Genomic DNA, 22,545 nt, shown 5'->3' with positions numbered 1-22,545 from the left:
AGAGGGTTGCAACTTGCGTCAGCAAAGCGGTAAAAGTTAACCAAGTGTAATACTTCAGCTGATATTGTGAATAGAATAAAAGATCGGCAGCATTACTTTTCAGAACGTCCTCCTATGTCAAAAGCGTTATGTAAATTTAGAGGGACATTCAGGACACTTTTATGGACTTTTTCGTGATATTATTTATGGTCTGAAACGATTAAAACGAACAACAAGCCTTCTTTGCTCCCCCCCCCCCCCTGCCCTTGCCCACTCCCTCTCGCGTCTGCCCCTCCCCTCCCTCCCCTCTTATGAGACCTCGTCCTCCGTCGGCTCCTTTCCCCCCCTCCCCCACTTCGTTTTTCCTCTCCTTCCCTCTTTTCTTTCCCGTCATCTGTCCAGGTTCCTCTCATCTGCTCTCGGCTGTGGTGTCTCATATTTGTGACAAATTTTTAGTGCAGCGTTCAAGCGAGTGTTCAGTGTTGTGCGTCTTTCCAAAGTGTTGCGAACAGAAATCATGCTGTCGCTTATCTCTTGCGAACCGAAACAAGAGTGTCGTCGTGTTTTTTAATTGTCTGTCTATTATTTTACCTGTCTGCTGTATTTTATCATCATCGCCAACCCTTTGTTTTATTTTTTAAGTTCCACAGTTTTCCGCCATTTTACCATTTAAGTCACCGATTTTATAGCCTGCTTTCATTATTTATGATCTTAATTTTTTTAAAATAATGAAGAGTGGCGTAGTAAGCTGCTGCCAGCCCGCGTCCTTCGGGGGGAATCGAATCTCAATAAAGGAAAAAAAAATCTTTGGTAAAATCCTCTGACATTTTATAAGCGCGACGATCATTGGGTATATTTTCATTCCTCTTCATCCAATAAAATTAACAGCTGTTTGTTATTATATTTTCTTGTATGCCTATGTACCCAAGAGAGTACACTACGGTGACAAAAGTCAGGGGATAGCTATAGGCACAAATGGAGGCAATATCGCATACACAAGGTATAAAACGGCAGCCCATCGGCGGAGCTGTCAATTGCACTCAGGTGGTTCATTTGAAAACGTTTTCCATGTGGTTACGTCCTCACGATGGGAATTAAGAGACTTTGAATGCGGAGTGGTAGTTGGGGCTAGACACAAGGGACATTCGTTACGGAATTCAATATTCCGAAATCCACAGTGTCAAGAGTGTGTCAAGAATACCAAATTGCAGGCATTAGCTTTCACTGCGGACAACGCACTGACCGACGGCCTTCACTTAACGACCAAGAACATTGGCATCAGCGTACGGCAGTCAATGCTAACAGACAAGCAACACTGCGTGAAATAACCGCAGAAATCAATTTGGGACGTATGATGAACGTATCCGTTAGGACATTGCTGCAATATTTGGCGCCGGCCGGGGTGGCCGAGCGATTCTAGGTGCTACAGTCTGGCGCCGCGCGACCGCTACGGTCGCAGGTTCGAATCCTCCTTCGGGCATGGATGTGTGTGATGTCCTTAGGGTAGTTAGGTTGAAGTAGTTCTAAGTTCTAGGGGTCTGATGACCTCAGAAGTTAAGTCCCATAGTGCTCAGAGCCATTTTGCAATATTTGGCGTTAATGGGCTACGTCAGCAGACGACCGAAGCAAGTGCCTTTGTTAACAGCACGACATCACCTGCAGCGCCTCTCCTGGGCTCGTGGCCATATCGGTTGGACCCTAGATGAATGGAAAACCGTGGCCTGGTCAGATAAGTCCCTATTCCTGTTTGTAAGGGCTGACGGTAGGGTTCGGGTGTGGTGCAGACCCTACGAAGCCATGGATTCATTGTCAGCAAGGCCCTTTACGAGTTGGTGGGGGTTCCATGATGGTATGGGCTGTGTTTACGTTGACTGGACTACGTCCTACATATACATCCATATGGCTACTCTGCAGATCACACGTCAGTGCTTGGCAGAGTGTTCATCGAACTACCTTCACACCAGTTCTCTACTATTCCACTCTCGAACAGCTCGCGGAAGAAATAAACGAACACCTGTATGCTTTCGTCACAGCTCTGATTTCCCTTATTTTATTATTATGATCGTTCAACATAATATTTTCACATGAGGAGAAAGCTGGTGACGGAAATTTGGTGAGAAGATCCTGCCACAACGAGAAACCCTTTTGTTTTAAAGATTTCCGCTCCAATTCCACTATCATATCAATCGCATTCTCTCCCCTATTTCGCGATAATACGAAACGTGCTGCCATTCTTTGAACTTTCTCGATATATTCCGCTAATCCGGTCTGGGGTGGAACCAACACCGCCCAGCAGCACTCCAAAAGAGGACTGACAAGCGTAGTGTAGGCAGTGTTTTAGTAGATCTGTTGCGTCTTGTAAGTGTTCCGCCAATAAAACACATTCTTTGGTTCGCCTCCCTTACAATATATTCTATGTTTTCTTTTCAGTTTAAGTTGTTCGTAATTATAATTCCTGGGTATTTAGTTGAATTTACGACCTATGGATTTGACTGATTAATCATGTAATTGACATTTAATGGATTCTTTCTAGCACTCACGTGGATGACCTCACACATTTCATTATTTTAGGATCAATTGCTAATTTTCACACCGTCTTATCTAAACAGTCGATAGAATCCAACACTTCGTGTGAGTAAAAAGCTAGTTGTGTTTCACAAGAACGATGTTTTCTAAATCCGTGTTGACTATGTGTCAACAGACCGTTCTCTTCGAGGTAATTCTTAATGATAGAACATAGTCGAGGGATTTGAAAGGGAAGCAGTGGTTGGGAGGCTGTGAGACAGGGTTGTAGCCTTTCCTCGATGTTATTCAATCTGCATATTGAGCAAGCAATAAAGGAAACAAAAGAAAAATTCGGAGTAGGAATTAAAATCCTTGGAGAAGAAATAAAAACTTTGAACTTCGCCGATGACATTGTAATTCTGACAGAGACACCAAAGGACCTAGAAGAGCAGCTGAACGGAATGGACAGTGTCTTGAAAGGAGGATATAAGATGAACATCAACAAAAGCAAAACGAGGATAATAAAATGTAGGCGAATTAAGTCGGGTTATGCTCAGGGTATAAGATTATGAAATGAGACGCTTAAAGTAGGAAATGAGTTTTGCTATTTTGGGAGCAAAATAATTAATGTTAGTCAGGAAGTCTTTTTCTGAAAGTATTTCTAAGGAGTGTCCCCATGTATGAAAGTGAAACGTGCACGATAAATAGTTTAGACAAAAAGAGAATAGAAGCTTTAGAAATGTGATGCTACAGAAAAATGCTGAAGATTAGATGGGTAGATCACATAACTAATGAGGAGGTACTGAATAGAAATGGGGAGAAGAGAAATTTATGGCACAACTTGACTAGAAGAAGGAATCGATTGGTAGGATATATTCTGAGGCATCAAGGGATCACCAGTTTAGTACTGGAGGGCAGCGCGGAGGGTACAAAACGTAGAGGGAGACCAAGAGATGAATACACTAAACAGATTCAGAAGGATGTAGGTTGCAGTAGGTACTGGGAAATGAAGAAGCTTGCACAGGATAGAATAGCATGGAGGGATGCATCAAACCAGTCTCTGGACTGAAGACAACAACAACTACAGAACACATGTTCGTTAAAACCCTGCCGCATATCGATGTTTGCCGCGCGGTTTGAGGCGTCATATCACGGACTGCGCGGCCCCTCCCGCCGGAGGTTCGAGTCCTCCCTCGGGCATGGGTGTGTATTGTTCTTAGCATAGGTTAGCTTAAGTTAGTTTAAGTAGTTTGCAAGACTAGGAACGATGACCTAAGCGGTTTGGTTCCTTAGGAATTCACACACTTTTTTGCATATCAGTGTTTATGATATGGCCCTGTAATTACTCCTACTACCTTTCTTGAATATTGGGGTGACCTATACAACTTTCCAGTCTATGAGTACGGATCTTTCGTCGAGCGAGCGGTTGTATATGATTGTTCAGAATGGAGCTATACACCACTGACCATTAAAATTGCTACACTAAGAAGAAATGCAGATGATAAACGGGTATTCATTGGACAAATATATTATACTAGAACTGACATGTGGTTACATTTTCATGCAATTTGGGTGCATAGATCCCGAGAAATCAGTACCCAGAAGAAACCACCATATCACAGTTCATCAAGAGTAGTGACTGGCGTATTGTGACGAGCCAGTTGCTCGGCCACCATTGACCACACGTTTTCAATTGGTGAGCGATTTGGAGAATGTTCTGGTCAGGGCAGCAGTCGAACATTTTCTGTATCCAGAAAGGACCGTAGAGGACCTGCAACATGCGGTCGTGCATTACCCTGCAGAAATGTAGGGTTTCGCAGGGACTGAATGAAAGGTAAAGCGACGGGTCGTAACACATTTGAAATGTAACGTTCACTGTTCAAAGTGCCGTCAATGCGAACAAGAGGCGGCCGAGAACGTGTAACCAATGGCACCCCGTACCATCACGCCGGGTGAAACGCCAGTATGGCGATGACAAATACACGCTTCCAATGTGTGTTCACCGCGATGTCTCCAAACACGGATGCGACCATCATGATGCTGTAAACAGAACCTGGATTCATCCGAAAAAATGACGTTTTGCCATTCGTGCACCCAGGTTTGTCGTTGACTACGCCATCGCAGGCCCTCCTGTCTGTCATGCAGCGTCAAGGACAACCGCAGCTATGGTCTCCGAGTTGATAGTCCATGCTGCTTCGAACTGTTCGTGCAGATGGTTGTTGTCTTGCAAACGTCCCCATCTGTTGACTCAGGGATCGAGACGTGGCTGCACAGTCCGTTACAGCCATGCGGATAAGATGCCTGTCATCTCGACTGCTAGTGATCCGAGGCCGTTGGGATCCATCACGGCGTTTCGTATTACCCTCCTGAACCCACCGATACCATATTCTGCTAACACTCATTGGATCTCGACCAACGTGAGCAGCAATGTCGCGATACGATAAAGCGCAATCGCGATAGGCTACAATCGTGATGGTACGCATTTCTCCTTGCACGAGGCATCACGACAACGTTTCGCCAGGCAACGCCAGCCAATTGCTGTTTGTGTATGAGAAATCGGTTGGAAACTTTCCTCATGTCAGCACGTTGTAGGTGTCACCACCGGCGCCAACCTTGTGTGAATGCTCTGAAAAGCTAATCATTTGCATATCACAGCATTTTCGTTCTGTCGGTTAAATTTCGCGTCTGTAGCACGTCATCTTCGTGGTGTAGCATTTTTAATGGCCAGTAGTGTATACTGTACTTAACTTGTGGTACAGGCTTCTTCATATGCTGCATACATATAATTACAAGCAGATCTCTATAGAGGCATTACTTATGTCATACTTGACTAAGCGCCTTGTTAGTGGTTGCTTCCTACCAGCTGAAGGCTATGCTACATTCCTAGTTGACGTCCCGAGCAAGAATGGACGAGAGCTCGCCAGATACTTGTCACAAGTCGCGGAGCGGCGCTAGTGTCGACTCGAGGGTCCAGCGATATGTATTACAGATCGCGATCGATATCTGCAACCCCTAACAAGTGTGGTATCGAACGTTGATACCACACTACCCAGTGTTGATGATAGCTCTGAGCCAGAGGGTGATGCCTCTCCTGTTGGGTCAGAGGCCGATTTTCCTGCCCAGTCTGGACAAGTACGGAGGGTCGGTATGCTTGTCATTAGGAGTTCCAGTGTTAGGCGGGTGAAGGCCCTCAGGGAAATAGCAGACAAGGCGGGAAAGAATGACAACGTGTACTTGGGATGTATGCCGTTATTTGGAAGAGACTCTGCCGGCACCTATGGAGCGCATTGGGTGCAAAAGGCTGCTTACAGTGGCACACGTCGACACGAATGACGCCTGCCGCTTGGTTTCTGACGGCATCCTCGGCTGCTTTCGGCGGATGGCTGATTTGGTGAAACAGCATCGCACGCGGAGTGCAGGCTAAGCCGTCTACTTTTGGCATCGTCCCCTGGGTTGATCTCGGTCCTCTGGTTTGGAGCAGAATGGAAAAACTAAACCAGAGGCTCAGACGACTCTGCGATGGTATCGTATAACCTATTTCTCGACCCCGCTATCGGGCACAGAATTGCAGGATTCCACTTCATAGGTCAGACGTGCACTAGACAGGAAGTGGATACTAGGGTAACGGAGTACGTATGGCGTGCACATGGAGCTTTTTTACGTTAGAGAAACTCTCCCTTGGGATCAAAGACGATTTGCCTGATAAATTAACCACAATTCCCCACAGAACTTTCGTCGTCGCAGATCAGAGATAGAAAAGGTTAATATGATTTTAATAAACTGCATGAGCACCCTAGGAGAAGTCCCAAATTTTATATCGCTAACTCAAGGTTTTAAAGCACATATAGTATTAGCAACAGATATTTGGCTGAAACCCAACGTTAATGACAGGGAAATCCTACGTTATATTGGAATATTTATCGTAAGGCTAGGTTAATCACCAATGGCAGCGGCGTGTTTACTGCAGTAAAGAATTCGATAAAATCTAGCGAAGTTATCACGTATCCCGATTGTGAGTTAAGCAGGATGAAGTTAAGTATCAGAGATCGGTCAAAAATGGTAATCGGATGCTTTTATAGACCGCATGGGTCAGGAGCTCTATTGGTAAAGCGCTTCAGAAAGAACTTGCAGAATATCGTTAGTAATTTTCCTGATCATGCCGCTGAAATAGGGGCTGACTTCTACTTGTCAGATATAGGTTGAGAGTGTCAGGCCATCAAAATTGGTGCCAGAGACAGGAATTCGGGTGACATTGTCTGGATGCTTTGCCCGAAAATTTGAACAGATAGTTATGGAACCAACTCGTGAGGGCAATAACGTCTAAGACCACCTGGCAACAAACAGGCCTGAACTTATCCGATGAATTAACGCAGAGGAAGGTATCTGTGATCATAAGGCTGCGATAACATCTATGACAACGCATCTGACAAAAATTGTTAAGAAAGATAGAAGATAATTTTACTTGGCAAGAGTAACAAGATACAAATTTCAGAGTATCTGAGCAGTCAGCGCCGGCCGCGGAGGCCGAGCGGTTCTAGGAGCTTCAGCCCAGAACCGCGCGACTGCTACGACCGCAGGTTAGAATCCTGCCTCGGGCATGGATGTATGTGATGTCCTTAGGTTAGTTAGGTTTGAGTAGTTCTAAGTTCTAGAGGACTGATGATGTCATATTTTAAGTCCCATAGTGCTCAGAGCCATTTGAACCATTTTCAGCAGTCAGCATCAAATACTCGGTGATGAGGACGAAGATGTGGAAAACAAATGAAAATAAATTCAAAGGAATCGTGCAATATGCTTTAGAAAAAAAAGCTCCGAGTAAGATCTTAAAGGATGGTATACTAGCCGTGTTGGAAAACTGCTGCGTAAACAAAGAGATCTTTACCTCAGGAGTAAAAACCTAGCTGACAAACAAAAGCTGAACGAAAAAATGAGCGTAACGAGAGTAATGAGATAATCGTTCAATGACTTTGAAAGTAAAACTTGGTCAACCGATCTGAGTAAAAACGCTAAGAGGTTTTGGTTGTACGCAAAATCAGTAAGTAGGTCAAAATCATCTTTTCACTGACACCGAGAAGATAACAGAGAACGTCGAAATACTGAATTCGGTCTTCCAAAATGGTTTCACCGCGTTAGATTGTAACATGGTACCTGCTTTCAATCGTCGTACGAACGTTAAAATGACAGGCATTGAGATAATCGCTTAGTAGTGGAAAGGCGGCACAACCACATGAGATACCTATAAGATTATACAAAGATTATGCGAAAGAACTTCCTCCCCTTGTAGCAGTAATTTATCGCAGATCGCTTTAGCAACTAAGGGTACCTAGCGACCGGAAGAAAGCGCAGATCATTTTCGTTTTTAAGAAGAGAGATACATACAATTATAGACCTATATTGTTGAAGTCAATCTGTTGTAAAATTATGGAACATGTTTGGTACTCAAGGAACATGACTTTCTAGGACAATGAAAATCTTCTCTATAAAAATCAACATGGATTCCGCAAACAGAGATCCTGCGAAACTCAGTTCTCTCTGTTCCTCCATGAGATCCATAAAGCCGTAGGCAATGGCGCTCTGGTTGATTCTGTGTTCCTTGACTTCAGGAAGGCATTTGGCACCGTCTCGCATTGCCGTTTAGTGAAAAAGTACGAGCTGATCGAGTATCGGAGCAGATTTCCGATTGGATTCAGGACTTTCGTGCCGGCAGAATTCAACACGTCGCTCTTAACGGAACAAAGTCGACAGGTGTAAAGGTAATTTTCCGGTGCACCCCAAGGAAGTGTGATAGGACCGTTACTGTTTACAGTGTATATAAATGATCTAGTAGAAAACGTCGGATACTCTCTAGGCCTGTTCGGATCTGAAGCTATTGTTTATAACGAAGTAGCAACGCCAGGAGATTGTAACGATTTGCCGAATGACCTCCAGAGAACTGATGTATGGTGAAGGCTCTGGCAGTTAGTCTTGAACTGAATAAATTTAACATATTGCGAAAAACATAGGAAAAGAAATCCTTTACTGTATAGCTACTCTATTGATGACAAACCTCTGGAAACAGTATCTGCGGCAAAGTGTCTAGGAGTAACTATCCTAGCGACCTTACGTGGCATGCCCACATAAAACGAATAGTGGAAAAAGCAGATGCTAGACTCAGATTCATAGGAAGAATCTTAAGGAAATGTAACTCATCCTTGAAGGAAGTGGCTTATAAGGAACTTGTTCGACCCATTCTTGAGTATCGTTCATCTATCTGGGATCCCCACTAGATAGGACTGATAGAGGAGATACAGAAGATCCAACGAAGAGCAGCACGTTTCGTCACGGGATTTTTTAGTCGTCACGAGAGCTTTAGGGAGATGTTCAACAAGCTTCACTGGCAGACGTAACAACAACGCGTTGTGCATCACGGAGAGATTGATTTACTATTGAAATTTCGAGCCGGCCGCTGTGGCCGAGAGATTATAGGTACTTTAGTCTTGAACCGTGCGACCGCTACGGTCGCAGGTTCGAATCCTGCCTTGGGCATGGATGTCCTTAGGTTAGTTAGGTTTAAGTAGTTCTAAGTTCCAGGGGACCGAATGACCTCAGATGTTAAGTCCCATAGCGCTCAGAGCCATTTCTTTTTTTTTTTTTAATTTCGTGAAAGCACTTTCCGGGAAGTGTCGGATAACATATTACTTACCACTACACACGTCTAGAGTAACGATCATGAGACGAAAATAGGAGAAATTAAAACCAATACGGGAGCTTACCGACAATCATTCTTCCCACGCGCTGTTCGCGAGTGGAAAAGGGTTGGAGGGCTCAGTTACTGGTACAAAAAGTACCCTCCGCCACACCATTAGGTAGATGTAAATCACAGCTTATCGGATATTGCAATAGACTTCGGGTTTCCGAGGTCAACAGGTTCTAGGTTTGGTCTCCAGAACCGCAGAACCGATGTTCCCACACGTGAACTGCCGCACAGGGCGAACCCTAGTACTTGAGGAACGGACGTAACGTCGTTTCAGCAGAGTCAAGAGGCTATCCACGATGTACTGTGACTCAGATCACCAAATCACGGCTGATGTGAACGTTAGCTGTTAGGAATCCATTCCTGCCAGTACGGTATAGAGAGAAAAGCATCACATAGGCTTCAGCACCCGACTGTAGACATTACATCCAGTGCTTCCCCACGGCTTTTGGCCATTCAGAGCATTTCTTTTGTCATCTTGTTCAGAGTAACACATAAGACTGTTTGTGACTCATAGAGCACTTTATTTCTTTTTTAATATTCAGTATCATTTCATACTGACTTCGTGTTTGATGCTGTCCAGTTAACTAATACTCCGCGAGTTACAGTCATGGGTTTAAAAAGTTTATTGGAAATAATAACTTCCAAACCTGAAACCGTACGAGGTTGTGCGTTTGTTAAGACACTTCAATCACTCTTGTCCGAGCATATAAATTTAGGTCTTCCGTCATCTTTCTTTTTCTATTCTATAAAAAAATAAAAATATCGACGCGAATGTCACAACAATTCCTGTCAAAAGAACCCTCCAGATTCTACCCCGCATTCTTGAACAAAATTCGATTTTATGAATCGAGAGATAGCCGCAGCATGTCATACTTCGAATCGGACGATTCTGTAACTCAATCAACTGCCAATTTCATATTGTTATAGGTACGTTAGTAATATCCTTATTCTGTAGTTGAAGTCTTACGTTAATTTGTTCCTTTTTGTTTAATTTGTTATTTATAACAACATATTATTTGTATGTTGTATGAAGCACTGTATATTTTTATGTGACACAACAATTGACAAATGTACCAACGCTTCTAGAGGTATAAGGTATCGATTCTAAAATTTGTGAAAATAAACTTCACTTAATTGAAAGTGAAAAACATTTTCCTTCGCTCGATATGCAATAACACATATTAATCTTGGTCTAAGAAGCTGCAGAATGTCAACCCAAAGTGCACCTCCTGGACATCAAACACGCTCCTGTTTCGATGGGGTCGAGCTCCATCTTGCATGAACGACATCTTGTCGAAACCAGGGTCACTTTGGATAACGGGTATGAAATCATCTTCCAAAACCTTCAAGTGCCGTTCGGTAGTCACTGTGCCATCAAAGAATATCGCAGCAATTATTCCGTGACTGGACACTGCAGATCACACAGTCACCCGTTGAGGGTGAAGAGACTTCCCGATTGCGAAATGCGGATTCTCAGTCCCCCAAATGCGCCAGTTTTGATTATTGACGAACGCATTCAAATGAAAGTGGGCTTCATCGCTAAGCCAAAACACGCAAGCACATACTAATCCTCACCATGTCCCGCTGCCAATCGCCCGGTTTTAACCCCCTAACGCAAACCATTCAGAAGTTATGACGATTTTATTTCATATAGTAATTGTCACTCCGTCACTTCATCCATTCTGGGGATCGAGGATCTGGATTTTGCCTGTTATCGATATTTGATACTGGCATTATATCAGTTCCGGGAATTCCATGACTTTCGAGAATGTTTTAATTTTAAGCTTAAATTCTTTATGTAATTTCGCATTAGTTATTGCAATTTTTCATTTATTTTATTAATTTTGGAGTTATATTTATATGTGCACTAATTGGCAGTTACAGATACATTGACTTTGTCTGCTCTCGTCCCTGTTCTGATAACTGGTAAGATTTTATGGAAGTCTCCAGAGAAGAAAGCGGTGCAGCATGTGAATGGGGCAAATCTCGAATTGTTCTTTGGAACGCTTCAATGGATATTTTATGGGATATCGGAACCTCATCCCAAACAATGTAAGTGCAGTCTTGCATCAAACACCAGTATTACTTTGCTTTGAAACATTGCAGAAGCTGTTTGTATCGTAGGGATCACCTGTAAGGGAAAGTTTCCGTATAGAATGAACCGATGCGTTGCGGTAATTGGGCAGCCTTATGCGTATCATCAGCAGACAGCAAAGGTACCGTTTTCACAGCGACAGTGGCCTTCTTTTCGTCGCAGCTCAGCCAATTACCACGAAATATTTGTAAATTACATACACAAACCTTCGTCGTGAATTATTGTACGTATTACTGAAAACCAGATCAAAATCCCTACAGTGGTTCCTGAGATTAGTGACACCTCGCGAATGCAGTGTAAGTTTGTAATGGCCAAATAGTATTTTTCAAATTACACAATTACAAATTAACAACTTCCTTTTTTTGCTTGTGCTGTGAAATCTTGCGAATGCAGTGTAAGTTTGTGTTTATATATTACACAATTACGAATTAAAAACTTAATTTTTTTTTTGCTTGTGTTGTGAAATCTTGCTTGTCGCCAAATTGTATTACAATAGGTCAGCGGGAAGTAGTCTTTTGATTAGTGAGTTTGCGTATGATAACTGAGAGGCTTCAATTTTTTACCCCGCCGACAGACCATAGACCTTCGTAAGTGACAGAATCTGCAACTTGATACCTCTGTCCGTTTGTGAGAAGAATGAGAAGAATGAAACAGTCGGACGGACAGACAGGTGGGCAACTAAGTGATACTTTAACGGTTTCGTTTTTACCAATTGAGGTACGGAACCATAAAAACAATGAAACATTGTATTTTTGAAGATAACATCGTATAATCATCTTCTTATAGCTCTTTAATTTGTAGTTTTAAATCTAATAGTAATGTCTTTATTTCTAACGAAAAGACTTTTGGCTGAAGAGAGGGATATTGTACTGTGGGCAGCCCACCCAGTCAAATGGGGCTAGTGTGATGGAATGACAAAAAAGAAAAGATTCTATGTTATGAGCAATCACTCGAAAATGTCATGTCTCCGAAAGAAGCTTATCGTGTGAACTAAATGACTGTGGCAGTAATGCATCTAATGTGCAAAATGTAATCTACACTGCGCGCCATTAAAATTACTACACCAAGAAGAAAAGAAGATGATAAACAGGTATTCGACGGACAAATGTATTATACTAGAACTGACATGTGATTACATTTTCACGCAATTTGGGTGCATAGATCCTGGAAATCAGTACCCAAAACAACCACCTCTTGCCGTAATAACGGCCTCGATACGCCTGGGCATTGAGTCAAACAGAGCTTGGATGGCGTGTACAGGAACAGCTGCCCATGGAGCTTCAACACGATACCACAGTTCATCAAGAGTAGTGACTGGAATATTGTGACGAGCCAGTTGGGCGGCCACCGTTGAACAGACGTTTTAAATTGGTGAGAGATCTGGAGAATGTGCTGGCCAGGGCAGCAGTCGAACATTTTCTGTATCCAGAAATGCCCGAACAGGACCTGCAACATGCGGTCGTGCATTATCCTGCTGAAATGTAGGGTTTCTACATCTACATGACTACTCTGCAATTCACATTTAAGTGCTTGGCAGAGGGTTCATCGAACCACAATCATACTATCTCTCTACTATTCCACTCCCGAACAGCGAGCGGGAAAAACGAACACCTAAACCTTTCTGTTCGAGCTCTGATTTCTCTTATTTTATTTTGATGATCATTCCTACCTATGTAGGTTGGGCTCAACAAAATATTTTCGCATTCGGAAGAGAAAGTTGGTGACTGAAATTTCGTAAAAAGGTCTCGCCGCGACGAAAAACGTCTATGCTGTAATGACTTCCATCCCAACTCGTGTATCATATCTGCCACACTCTCTCCCCTATAACGCGATAATACAAAACGAGCTGCCCTTCTTTGCACCCTCTCGATGTCCTCCGTCAATCCCACCTGGTAAGGATCCCACACCGCGCAGCAATATTCTAACAGAGGACGAACGAGTGTAGTGTAAGCTGTCTCTTTAGTGGACTTGTTGCATCTTCTAAGTGTCCTGCCAATGAAACGCAACCTTTGGCTCGCCTTCCCGACAATATTATCTATGTGGTCCTTCCAACTGAAGTTGTTTGTAATTTTAACACCCAGGTACTTAGTTGAATTGACAGCCTTGAGAATTGTACTATTTATCGAGTAATCGAATTCCAACGGATTTCTTTTGGAACTCATGTGGATCATCTCACACTTTTCGTTATTTAGCGTCAACTGCCACCTGACACACCATACAGCAATCTTTTCTAAATCGCTTTGCAGCTGATACTGGTCTTCGGATGACCTTACTAGACGGTAAATTACAGCATCATCTGCGAACAACCTAAGAGAACTGCTCAGATTGTCACCCAGGTCATTTATATAGATCAGGAACAGTAGAGGTCCCAGGACGCTTCCCTGGGGAACACCTGATATCACTTCAGTTTTCGCAGGGATTGAGTGAAGGGTACAGCTACGGGTCGTAACACATTTGAAATGTTACGTCCACTGTTCAAAGTGCTCTCAATGCGAACAGATGCGACCATCATGATGCTGTAAACAGAACCTGGATTCATCCGAAAAAAGTGACGTTTTGCCATTCGTGCACCCAGGTTCGTCGTTGAGTACACCATCGCAGGCGCTCATGTCTGTGATGCAGCGTCAAGGGTAACCGCAGCCGTGGTCTCCGAGCTGATAGTTCACGCTGCTGCAAACGTCGTCGAACTGTCCGTGCAGATGGTTGTTGTCTTGCAAACGTCCCCATCTGTTGACTCAGCTATCGAGACGTGACTGCACGATCCGTTACAGCAATGCGGATGAGATGCCTGTCATTTCGACTGCTAGTGATACGAGGCCGTTGGGATCCAGCACGGCGTTCCGTATCACCCTCCTGAAGCCACTGATTCCATATTCTCCTAGCAGTCATTGGATCTCGACCAACGCGAGCAGCAATGTCGCGATACGATAAACCGCAATCGCGAAAGGCTACAATCCGACCTTTATCAAAGTCGGAAGCGTGTTGGTACGCATTTCTCCTCCTTACTCGAGGCATCACAACAACGTTTCACCAGGGAACGCCGGCTAACTGCTGTTTGTGTATGAGAAATTGTTTGGAAACTTTCCTCGTGTCAGCACGTTGTAGGTGCCGCCACCGGCGCCAACCTTGTGTGAATGCTCTGGAAAGCTAATCATTTGCATATCATAGCATCTTCTTCGTGTCGGTTAAATTTCGCCTCTGTAGCACGTCATATTCGTGGTGTAGCAATTTCAGTGGCCAGTAGTGTAGTTTTATTAATTATACGATATGCGGAGTGTAAAGGCCTCCCGTTAGAGGGCGCCCGGCAAGAGGAGCTGACATGTGAAGCGGCGGTCGGCAGCGGCACAGAGGGCTCTGCTTCCGAGTCCGTAGCGTGCAGCGAAGTGTTGAGCGAGAGCGCGGTCTGCGAGGCGTGGCGGTGACGCACGCAATGGGCCGGGCCGTGCCTGGCGCCGCCGCTACACGCCGGCAGTCGGCGTGGCTGCGCGGTAAAGGGGGCGCTCTACCCTGCAGGCGCGGCCGGCACGTCGGCTTTAAGCTCACGCCCGGGGACCGCGTCCCAGTGTGACAAATGTTGTTACATCGACGTCGCTAAGGCTGTAGCAACTAGACTCATTTTATAGCTTGCCTAAGAAGTTTATAACTAAGGCAAAAGCCGGAGTATAATCATAAATAATTTGAGGATGATCCTATGTTCCTGTTTGGTGATATGCGTAACTGTAGAAGGTAGATAATCTGGGTCTCACAGTTCCAGTCGTCACCTCCAGAGTGATGTATGGTAGACTAAGTTCACTCACAAACAGAAATACAGGGTATTTTGGAGGAACGGTAAATACCGGGTGATCGAAAAGTCTGTATAAATTTGAAAGCTGAATAAATCACGGAATAATGTAGATAGAGAGGTACAAATTGACACACATGCTTGGAATGACATGGGGTATTATTAGAACGAAAAAATACCAAAAAGTGCCATACAGATGGCGCTTCATCTGATCAGAATAGCAATAATTAGCATAACAAAGTAAGACAAAGCAAAGATGATGTTCTTTACAGGAAATGTTCAATATGTCCACTATCGATCCTCAACAATAGCTGTAGTCGAGGAATAATGTTGTGAACAGCACTGTAAAGCATGTCCAGAGTTATGCTGAGGCATTGGCGTCGGATGTTGTCTTTCAGCATCCCTAGAGATGTCGGTGGATCACGATACACTAGCGACTTCAGGTAACCCCAAAGCCAATAATCGCACAGACTGAGGTCTGGGGACCTGGGAGGCCAAGCATGACGAAAGTGGCGGCTGAGTACACGATCATCACCAAACGACGCGCGCAAGAGATCTTTCACGCGTCTAGCAATACGGGGTGTTTTTTTTTTTTCTAATAAAACCCCATGTCATTCCAAGCATGTGTGTCAATTTGTACCTCTCTATCTACATTACTCCGTGGTTTATTAAGTTTTCAAATTTATACTAACGTTTTGATCACCCGGTATTTCACGAGTTGGTGGTAGAGATTAGTTTCAATAAAATATTTCATACATTTGTTCAATATTTACTGGTTATAGAGAGAAGTTTTCATTTCGCTCGTTGGTAATGCAGTTCCTGTTGGCCTATTTGTAGACTCTTTATTTTGTAGTTCAAACCGTGAAATTCTGCTTAAATTTACAAACTTGAATTTTCCAAATGTGATTGCGACTTTTAGGCCAGTTCTACTGTATAGCTCATGCACCCCTCCCGTGTTTTCAATGGTGCCGGTATGGCGTCTGTGTACGGGTATTGTACCCGAAACGCTGCTGCTGCTTGTAGATGATACGGTAGAATATTTCCTAACAGCCGAGTGTCTGATTAAACCGTACGTACTCGTGTTTTCACTAATTGCGTGACACTGGGGCAATGCGCATCAGTCATATTTCACCTGAAATTGCAAACGAACAGTGCGTGGATGAAGAAGATGACATTATTCAGTTAATACAAAGTAATCCATCAACAAGAACACGGAGACTTTCCATATGTGCCAGTGCTCCACGTACAAAAATATGGCTGACTTTACATATGCACGGTTCTCATTTTCAGTCGATTCAGCAACTTAGAGAAGTATATGACGCTAATCGATTGAGATTTTGTCGTTGGATAATTCCAAAACGTCCAGTAATCCCTTTTATACTATTCAATGTTGAAGCCACTTTCACCAGTCCGATGAAAACCCAAGTCTTCGTGGGGGCACATTTTCGAGAATGTTTTTCTGTAAATGTGTGGTGGGGTCGATAGACAACGTTGATCTTACCTGTTGTATTACCGTATCGTCTTACAGGGACCTATTATCTAGACTTTCTGAACATGAACTTCCAGCGTTATTGAAAGAGGTTCCTTTGGCTACAGCGATGGGTATATTGTTTCAGCACGATAGAGGCACTGCACGTTCTAGTCCACACGTGGCACACAATCTGAACCAACATTCTTCAGAAGATAGACAGGCAGAAGTAGTCACGTTTCTTGGCCATCGAGATACCAGGACCTTACCCCTGGATAATTTCTTCTGTGCGGATAGTTGGAAAGGGGAGTTCAAGAAGAAGAAGTAAACACAGAGCCGAATTGAACGAGCGGATTATGAATAGTACTGCTCACATAAAAGGACGCCAAGGCGACCTTAGAAATGCTACAGTGATGTGTCGTCAAGCTAATTCGAAATTGCATTGAAGTCGGAGATGGGGTTTGTGAAAATCAACTTTGAACTAAATCGTTTACCTCTGCTTAACATCTACCTTGTGTACCCGTTTGGGCTACATTCTAAAATCTGTATCACTATAATCAACAAAAACAGACACATGTTACAAGGAATATTCAATTCGAATTAGTCTTTACTACCCACCATCTAAAGATATTAAATATTCTTCCTGAAACACCCAGTTTTTGTTACTATTACCAAAGACATTTTTTCTTACTGTAGTTACACGAGTAAAACGAATTCAAACTTACAGGGCTGCCTATTTACAAATTGGTGATTACTTTAAAACACAAGTTCCGCTGACATGAACGATAACCCTTAAATAAATACGATAGCAAGAAGTTTCTGCATCTTAGTTTAAGAAACTAGTGTTTAAATAAATAAAATAACTTCGCACACACACACACACACACACACACACACTTTCTTTCTTTCTTTCTTTCTGTGTCTAGGGCACCCACAACAGATGTAGTGTGGTGATATGATGGTGTGATGTGAATCCTATAGACGTGTTCTCACCAGCAGCCATGGTTGTATTTCAGACTGACAATGATCATAGCGAACCGCCTCTTGTTCCCTTTGCCAGTTAGTTACGTTTCATATACCCGTTTCCAGAATTGCATTGAGCCTTAAGAATGTGTGGGTGTATTTGTCTGTACCACATGCCCTTGTGCAGATCTTCGGTTTCCCACTCATTGTTCCACTCTCTCCTGGGCATGTCTCTGACTGCTGAGTACAGCAGTTATATAAACTGATGGGATTTATCTCTCCCATATTCCTCCTGTTACTGCATCCTTTGCCAATTGGTCGTTCTCATCACATCCCACAACCCCAGCTTGCACGTTGTTCCCTTCGCCTTAGCTCTGCTACAGCACCAGCAAACTGGTGTAGCAAATTGATCATTCTTTGCCTTTACAAACTGATGTTAGTGTTTGCAAGGCAGAGAGAGAGAATTCATTAATATTACGATACGGTCAGCTCAGATCGCCATACTGTATCTTTACGCCATTTCAGTGGCTATCAGTTCTGCAGTCTGAAATGATGCCAGATACTCAGAAGTAACCCCTACCGTGAGCTGTATCAAATGAAGAATACAGTGAGTTCACATCACTACACTGAGGAGATAAAGTCGTACGATAGCGATAGGCATATATATCAGATGGCGGTAGTATCGCTTACACAAGGTATAAATGCGTTGGTGGGGCTGTTATTTGTTCTCAGGTGCTTCAAGTGAAGCGATTTCCAACACGATTATAGCCGCAACAGGAGAATTAACAGACTTTGATTGCGGGATGGTAGTTGGAGATAGACGCATGAGATATCATTAGGGATTTCAGTATTCCGAGATCCACAGTGTCAAGAGTGTGGTGAGAAAACCAAATTTCAGGCATTACGCTGAACCGATCATTGACTGGAAATGGTTATTCATGGACTTCGTGTACCCAAACAAGGACGGAATTTTTATGGATGATATTGTGCCATGTCACCAGGCCACAGTTGTTCGAGATTGGTTTGAAGCACAGTTCGAGCGAATGATTCAGCCATCCAGATCACCTGATACGAATCGCATCGAACATTTATGGAAGATAATCGAGAGGTTAGTTCGTGCACAAAATCCTGCACCGGCAATATTTTGCTATAGAGGCAGCATGGCTCAGCATTTCTGTGGGGGACTTCCAACGACTTGTTGAGCCCATGTCACGCCGAACTGCCGCACTATGCAGAGTAAAAGGAGGTCCGACACGATATTAGGAGGCATCTCGTGACTATTGCCACCTCATTTTATATTAGCGACCATATGGCTGGTGCTTGCTCCTGCATGGAGAGGTTTTTAGGTGGTTTCTCATACATCATTTTACGAATACTCGACTGTTTCGTATCTTCGTCTCACACAAGAAATATGCCAGCTGTTTTGACATCACCAATTACGTTTACAGACAAATAATACAATGAAATAACTCAGAACAACACTAACAGTGTCGGTACTGGGTTTTTAAACGCATAGCACCAGCCTTGCGATGTTTTTTATGGACGAGCATATTGAAAAACGAGATTGCAAAAAACTATAATTAGTCATCTTAAGAACAAGCGCACACTTTTATGTGCAGATACATAAAAACCTTGCCGGCCAGTGTGGCCGAGCGGTTCTAGGCGCTACAGTCTGGAACCGCGCGTCCGCTTCGGTCGCACGTTCGAATCCTCCCACGGGCATGGATGTGTGTGATGTCCTTAGGTTAGTTAGGTTTAAGTACTTCTAAGTTCTAGGGGACTGATGACCTCAGAAGTTAAGTCCCATAGTGCTCGGAACCATTAGAACTATAAAAACCTTTAACTCATCTTTGCAGGAAAAGCTAATTTAAAATAAATTAATTTCAAATCATTTAAGTTCCATGACGGATAGTGGCACACATTGTAAGCTACAATAAACAATTTGGACTAAAACGTTTTCTGCTCTCTTAAATAGAGGTTTGCGGGCACCACTATATCTGCGTAGCACTCGTGTAGGAAAATTCGTTTTCAGGGTCACGTCTACGGTGAGTTCATTAGCGACAGAGAACACTGGGACTGGGGCGCCTGGGAATGTAATTCGGCCGTGCCTTCAGAGCAACCGACACGCTGTTTGTCTTAAGCGTTTTGGTAAACCCAGATAAACCGAACTCTAGTTTGCCGGATGCGTATCTGAGCCACCGTTCTTGCAAACACTAGTCCAGCGTCACAGCAACTGTGCCAGTTCGCTCACTCTACCAGGAGAGTGCAAATCACATTTTGATAAATTGTCGTACTGAGGTAACAAGAATCATTTAATCTGGATAAGGGGAAGTATATGTTTATGTTAGAAAGTCGAATTAGCGGAGACGCCATGAAGTGTAGGAATTGACGCCAGATTGCCATCAACAGCTGTTGCGGATGGTCTTTCGCTAGTTGGAGCGGAGTTCTCGCACAAAGATTTCCTTATGTCTCTACGAGCCAGCTGTAATGGTACGACAAGTTGAAGACTGAATCGCGTATTGCGTCTTGCCTGGTTGAACCGCAGTGCTCATAAAATGCACAGATCTGATTTAGAATCCCAAAACCGCACACAGCTTGTGGTTTCAGAATCGTTCAAAACTGACCGAGAAAAGATTAGGACACATTTGGCAATTACTTAAATTTTCACTTACTCGCTGGATAATTTCACAATCGATGAATTTTATTAAACGCAGAAGTACCCGATGCTTTAAATAAACATGGACTATTAATTGTTTTGTCGTCGTTTTTATGTTTCAATAGGGCATCGTTGAAATTCGTATTGGTGAAAAGTTGCTCCAATTGCTCAAGTAGTTTATAATAGAGACTGGTCTTGATTAATCCAGAGACTCATTTTGGGATTCATCACAGAATTTAAAGCACAAAACGCTATATTATATGTGAGCTTTGTTCTTAGGTACAATATTGTCTGGGGAAATCCTCAAAATGAATCGGAAGCGTCCATGGGAAGGCTACGTGTCAAATTGCTGCTGCTTTTTCATTGCTATACACAGAATACTGTTTATATTGGGCATGGAAGCTTGATGGACACGAGCTTTCCTGTCTGTACGTCAGGAAGGAGATGCAATAGCAGGATCAAGCAAGATGAGAAGCAGCCATCCCACAAGAATTAAAAATGAAAAAAGAACGCAACACACAAGAATAAAAAGAGCAATACTAGTAACTGTAGCAACACATACTAGTATTAGTACTAATGTTAGTGGTAGTGGCGATGAGAAAGCAGAAGGAGGAAAAATACAACAGCCATCGACTGTGCGACTGATCTCGGCGGAGGTTCGAGTCCTCCCTCGGGCAAGGGTGTGTGTGTTTGTCCTTACGATAATTTAGGTTAAGTAGTGCGTAAGCTTAGGGACTGATGACATTAGCAGTTAAGTCCCATAAGATTTCATACATTTGAACATTTCTTTGTGTGAAAAATACAAAGTAGAATAAAAATCTATGAAACCCAGAATTTGCTCTTACAGAACTTTGCATAGATTGGCAGCTATAATGTAAATGATTCAGTGTCAAAAGTGTAGTAAGAGTAATAGGAATAGTAGTAGTAGTAGTTCTAGCGTAATAACAGAAACCAGTTACACAATGAACGGAGGTGCAACATGAGGAGAATAAACAATTGTAACTGTGGCAGTACTACTACTATTTCTATTACTACTAGCACTAGAAGTACTGCTAGTATTAACAACAGAAGTAACCATAGTAGTATTAATGGTAGTAGTAGTAGTAGTAGTAGTAGCAGTAGCAGCAGCAGTCGTAGGTGGAGGTGGGGGTGGATGTTGATGTGGAGGAAGAGGGAGAGTTATTGTTGTTGTTTTTGTATAGTAGAAATAAAGTTGGTAGTACTAGTGATAGAACATGAAGTATACTAAAGAAACAGATGAGGAGAAGGAGGAGCAGCAGTAACAGTAGGAGAAGAGGAGAACTGGACGAAAAGCAAAATGTGTTCGTTACAAATTACATAAACGCATAATGTTTATAATGCAAATATCAGAAAGTGTGGTGGTAGTAGAATAGTAACGGATAATATGGAAAAAAGGTTTAAATCCACACAATACACCTCTTACCACTTACGTTCTTCGAGTAATGCCTTCTCAAGTTCTTCAAAGCGTTGGAATAAAAAACAAATTTAGGACTAACTGCACCTAGACTAGTAGGCAATGGAAAAGTTGTGGATAGGCAGAGGATAGGAGAAGCATTATCTAGTGAGTGCGTGTGCGTGCGTGCTTGCGTGTGTGTGTGTGTGTGTGTGTGTGTGTGTGTGTGTGTGTGCGCGCGTGCGTGCGTGCGTGTGTGAGAGAGACAGAGAGAGACAGAGTGCGTCAGCAGGTGGCGGCCGGCGCTACGTACCAGCGGCAGCTGGGCGTGGTGCGTGGCGGCGCGGTGCGGTGCTGGCGTCGCCGGCGGGCGCCTACGTCTGCCGTCTGCCGTCTGCCGTCTGCCACTGCCGGCCCCGACCTGCGCGACGCGCCGCCGGCAGCACCGGCAGCGGCCGCTATCGACCGGCGCCCGGCGTCGCGGCGCCGGACACGCTCGCCGTGCCGAACAGCTGCTGCGGCCGCGCAGGATGCGGCGCTGCCCGCTCAAGGACTCTGCCGCCCGCGTTGTATTGCACCGAGGCAGTGCGCTGGTGTTAATACCGGCGAGAATGGAAATCAGTGTTTCCTCGTTTTTATAACAAGGGAACCTCGCCATCGCACCCTCCTCAGATTTAGTTATAAGCTGGCTCAGTCGATAGGCCTTGAAAAACTGAACACCGATCAATCGAGAAAACAGGAAGAAGTTGTGTCGAACTATGAGAAAAATAAGCAAAATATACAAACTGAGTAATCCATGCGCAAGGTATAGAACATCACAGATAGTATGAGATCAGGAGCGCCGTGGTCCCGTGAGCAGCTGCCGAACGAGAGATCCTTGATTCAAGTTTTCTCTCGAGTAAAAAGTTTAATATCTTATTTTCAGACAATTATCACAGTTCAGGCACT

General features: G+C 43.7%; 1 protein-coding gene across 1 annotated transcript in view; it reads right to left on the bottom strand.

Annotated features, from left to right (window-relative positions):
• Window positions 1-22,255, bottom strand: part of LOC126336069 (clavesin-2-like) — a 221,355-nt gene extending 199,100 nt beyond the window's left edge. The window contains exon 1 of the mRNA XM_049999550.1: window positions 21,911-22,255. Coding sequence (XP_049855507.1) covers window positions 21,911-22,255 — 345 coding nt within the window. The remainder of the gene's footprint in view (window positions 1-21,910) is intronic.
• Window positions 22,256-22,545: the final 290 nt, after the last annotated feature.

The sequence above is a fragment of the Schistocerca gregaria genome, chromosome 2 (assembly GCF_023897955.1).
Source record: "Schistocerca gregaria isolate iqSchGreg1 chromosome 2, iqSchGreg1.2, whole genome shotgun sequence".
NCBI lineage: Eukaryota > Metazoa > Arthropoda > Insecta > Orthoptera > Acrididae > Schistocerca > Schistocerca gregaria.
The sequence above is the reverse complement of the archived record's forward strand: the minus strand, read 5'-3'. Positions and strand labels throughout refer to the sequence as shown.